The sequence below is a fragment of the Oratosquilla oratoria genome, chromosome 29 (genome assembly GCF_046742065.1).
Source record: "Oratosquilla oratoria isolate Oo_2021 chromosome 29, ASM4674206v1, whole genome shotgun sequence".
In the NCBI taxonomy this organism is placed as follows: Eukaryota; Metazoa; Arthropoda; class Malacostraca; order Stomatopoda; family Squillidae; genus Oratosquilla; species Oratosquilla oratoria.
The window spans coordinates 10,173,043-10,178,042 of NC_134805.1; the positions used below are offsets into that span (position 1 = coordinate 10,173,043).

Genomic DNA, 5,000 nt, shown 5'->3' on the forward strand with positions numbered 1-5,000 from the left:
TAGCGTGGAAGTGAACGAACCATGTTCTTGGTCCAACTCGCTGGTAGCAGGGTTCGAACTACCATCACCTCGAATTCCGCCGCAAGAAGCGACGCTCTAAATCGCTCTGCCAGAGATCGATACAATTTTTACTAAGATACTCTTGTCATTACTCAATCTTGGTTGTTGCTAAGGTCATTACCGTTACTGAATTATTGTTCTTGTTACCGAGTTATTGTTGTGGTTATTTACAGCATAGTATTGTCATTATCAAGTAACATTGCCTTGTAGATATATCAGGATAGAGTGGAGAGTAGTAATATGTGAATGTTGTAACTGCCTAGACATTTTCTATAAAGACTAGGCCGGGATTTACACGCCAAGAATACCTGTACAGCGTATAAGCATCTTGCCGAAACCACTGAGAAAAAAAAAAAAAAACGGTGACCGAACGTTTTCGTCTATTAAGACATCTTCAAGGGTACGATAGACGAAATTGACGAAAATGGTCGGTCACCTTTTATTTCTCAGTGGTTTCGGCAGATATAGTTTATCATGTGGTAATGTTACTGTTTTGTATTATATATATACATATATATATATATATATATATATATATATATATATATATATATATATATATCTGCCGAAACTATTGGGAAAACGAAAAAACGGTGACAGCATTTTCGTTAAATTCCACGCTACAAAGTCCTCTGTGAGGGGCACCTTCATAGCCTCCCGATAAGGGAGGGGAGTGTGTGACGTTAGACCATATCATCATCATATATATATCGTATAGATATTTTTATTTCTGTCATCTTACCTATGACAGTGAGATTGCCTTGTGCAAACCGAGTGATGAAATGAGGAGCCTCTGTGATGACCTCACAACGAAACGTCCCTGAAGAACTCAACTGCAGGTCGTCAATCATCACCAAGTATCCGTCTGATACATCCATCTGATGGGGAAGGGACAGAAAATGAAAAAATGAAAAAATGAAAACATGAAGAAACGAAAAAAAGAAAAAGAAAAAAAAATTGAATAAAAAAGAAATAAAGATAATTAAAATGAAAATAAAATAAAATAATAATAAAAGTAAAATAGAATAAAATAGTAATAAAAGTAAAATAAAATAAATAAAATAAAATAAAATAAAATAAAATAAAATTGCACTTGATTAAACGAATCTGTAATAGTTTGGTCTCCTTATATGAAGATAGGGAGGTCAGAAAATATCTAAATTATTTCTTGTATGGAATCGTGGTGAGATTAACATATATCTAAGAAACTGTGAGGAAACAAATAAATTAGATTTTTAGAAAACCACGAAACCTTTTGAGCTACAAGTAGTGAATGTATATTGCAAGGAATTCGAATTTTGTTGCAGAAGACAGGGCTTAATACCACGAGTAGAACTTGTATTGTAGGACGATGGGCTTATGTTGCAAGGGCTAGGATTTGTTGCAAGGGCTAGGATTTGTTGCAAGGGACAGGACTGCAATTGGTGTGACCTATATTGCAAGAAGCGGAATTTATTTTGAAAGAATGCAGGATATATGTTGCAATGGACTGACATTTTGTGTGGAATTGGTTGACGATCACTGTAGACCGTCTTATCGATTGCAAATGTATATAATTGCTTATGTAGGCTGCTGAAGATTGCCTATGAAAATAGTCACTATTTGTTTGTGTGTGTGTGTGTGTGTGTGTGTGTGTGTGTGTGTGTGTGTGTGTGTGTGTGTGTGTGTGTGTGTGTGTGTGTGTGTGTGTGTGTGTGTGTGTGATTCACCATGGTCTTGGATCACGTGTTGGACTCGTGATCGACAGTTTTTAACCTCCCGGAAGAGGGCTCAGAGCTCGTATGACCAATCTATGGGTAATAATGTGACCTTACACTCACGCACACACACCCAACTCCTCGCCCATGACAGTTGGAGTAACAACTTACAGCGCAGTGATACTGAAATTATTTCAGCCCTGGGTGGGATTTGAACCCGGACCGCCGTAGTGGCTTTCCGTTTTTTTTTTTTTTTTTTTTTTTTGTGTGTGTGTGTGTGTGTGTGTGTGTGTGTGTGTGTGTGTGTGTGTGTGTGTGTGTGTGTGTGTGTGTGTGTGTGTGTGTGTGTGTGTGTGTGTGTGTGTGTGTGTGTGTGTGTGTGTGTGTGTGTGTGTGTGTGTGTGTGATAATTTGCAATTTAGGATATACTGTATATCAAACACGAGTTTCATTCTATGCTTTGGCTTTAGCGAAACATTCGGGACATAAATTATGCTTCGCTGGTGCTTGTATTAATTTGACACCGTAATTAGAGACATAGTCACTGAGAATAATTGCCTCAAAGGTGGTTTAATTTCCATGAAAAATTTTCCAAATGACATTTGGTCAGTGTACGGTCAGCCAGCTTTTGCTGGATGAGGACCACTCAGCAGCTCGGTGAGAGTCTGCGAATTAGAAAGTGACAGCATGATTTGATGCTGGTCCTTGTTTGCTTAGCATGCTGGTAAAGTTTACGTTCTGTTTTGGTCTCAGTGTAAAGAGGTAAATTGAATGGACTAAAGGGAGTCTTAGTACAATGGATCTCCTTCAATCTGTGGTCTCCTGTAAAAAAAAAAGAAAAAGAAAAGAAAAGAAAAATTATATAATATATATATATATATATATATATATATATATCATATATACAGTATATGTAATAATAATAATACAATTGAATAAATGAAATGAAATGATAAATAAATGATTAAATAAAACGAAATAGATATAATAAATAAATAAATGAATAGATAAAAATAAAGTAGAATAATAAGTACATTAATAAACAAATATACAGGTAATTATACTAATGACCCACTTACGGAGAAGAATAGGCGAAAGAAAAAAGATCCGTATATTTCGATCACTATCTGTGATCCTTTTCAGCTGATGTGATTACAGAGTTGAGAAAAGCATGTATTTATACAAAAGTATTGAGGTAAGCAGGTAGGGGCGGAGTTACGTGAACATTGGTGGATTTTGTCCACATTTGCTGAAGAGGATCACATATAGTGATCGAAATATACGGATGTTTACTTTCGCATATTCCTCTCCGAAAGTGGGTCATTAGTATAATTTTACCAATGTGCTACATTACTTTGTTGAAATATACAGGTAAATTAACAAAAAGAAAAACAAATCAAATATGTTAAATAACAGTAATAACAATAATAATATTAACAAATATGAAGTTTGTGGTCATGCTGAAGGTGTTGTTGTTGAACAAGAGTCAAGGAAATGAAACAAATGACCACAAATATGGACAATATTGAAAAAAGGGGGGGGGATAAATTTTGTGGTTATTTTGAAAATGTTATTATTCAACAAGAGTCAGAGAAAAGGAACAAATGACCACAAATATTGAAAATAATAATAAAAAAGGGGGGGGATTGCCAGTCCCAAAAAGAACAAGGCTGCACCATAATTTCAAAACAGAACAAGTCGATGTGTTTGAATATGTATGAATTTATTTCCCCATGAAAATGGATTCGTTATTTTGTTTTAATTTGAATTGGCATTATGCAGTTCTAGAAACACGTGAAAATCGAGAGGAAAAAAATGGCGCATTTATTTCATGAAAAATGATTTTATTTATGTTTATCATCTGGAAAGTGGGATCGGGTTGGGTGGGTTATAATTATGGTTTACACAGACTTTTGAATAATAATAACAATAAAAATAATATTATTATCATCAAAATAATAATGATAATAATAATAACAATAATAATAATATTAGTAATGACAATAATGATAATGATGATAATAATAATATTAGTAATGACAGTGATAATATTAAGAATACTAATAATGATAACAATAATGATTAGAACAACAACAACAACAACAATAATAATAATGATAATAATAATAATGATGATGATGGTGATAATGATGATGATGATGATGATGATGATGATGATGATGATGATGATGATGATGATGATGATGATGATGATGATGATGATGATGATGATGATGATGATGATGATGATGATGATGATAATAATAATAATAATAATACGACCTATACTCCGGTGACAGTAACTGAACCATGAAATTTCAGGTCCAGGTACCACAGGGCATAATGGTACAATGGGAATATGAAGAAGAGGAGTTGGAGTAGATGCTAAATGAGCTATCGAGGGAAAGTGACACAGAGAAGAGGGAGGGGGGGAGTAGAAGTTGAAAAATTAATAAACATTATTTAGTGAATAAACACTCACCTCCAGTCCTTAAAAAATAATAAATAAAAATAGATAAATAAATAAATAAAAACAAAATAAAATAAAATAAAATGAAAAATGATATATGGAATAAAACAAAAGATATAAATAAATAAACAAATAAAATAAATGAATAAATGAATAAATAAATAAAAACAAGTAAATGAATAGATAAAACAAAGTAAAAAATACAATAAAATAAAATAAAATAAAATAAGATAAAATAAAATATATAAATAAATAAATTAAATGAATAAATAAATAAAAAAACAAATAAATAGATAAAATAAAATAAAATAAAATAATAATAAAATAGTTGAAGAATGAACCCGTGCCCTGAAAGGGGTCGCGGACGATCAAAGTCCCCTTCAGGACGGTGTCCAGCCTTCAGCTGAATCCTAAACTCTTACACAACACAGCCTATTATACGAAAGCGATCTTCAGATTTGAGGATGCCACCTTTGCCCTAGGTGTTCAGGGTTCCCGGGGAAGGAGAAGCCACTGTGGGTTTACGGGACTCGAACATAGAGCAGTGTCATGCGAAAGGCGACTGAAACAGCCCCGCCAATTAGTACACGAATGGGGGACTTGTGGGTTATGCTGTACACTGAGATAGCGGATATGGACCCCTACCTGCCCCCCCCCCCCGCTGTCCCTTTTTTTGTGGATATTAGCTTACAATAGTATAAGAATTCTGCGTGACTCTGGGCCGTAGAGGCGGTACTAAAGTCCCCTAAGGCGAGACATGGAATAGACTATCG

The 5,000-nt window shown here is 34.1% G+C and overlaps 1 protein-coding gene across 5 annotated transcripts in view; it reads right to left on the reverse strand.

Moving 5' to 3' along the window:
- The window catches only part of LOC143040592 (uncharacterized), a 106,681-nt gene that overhangs the window by 7,381 nt on the left and 94,300 nt on the right, over positions 1 to 5,000 (reverse strand). For all 5 annotated transcript variants that reach the window (XM_076211689.1, XM_076211691.1, XM_076211693.1 and 2 more), the window contains one exon: positions 803 to 938. In XM_076211689.1, the coding sequence (XP_076067804.1) occupies positions 803 to 938 (136 nt within the window). The remainder of the gene's footprint in view (positions 1 to 802; positions 939 to 5,000) is intronic.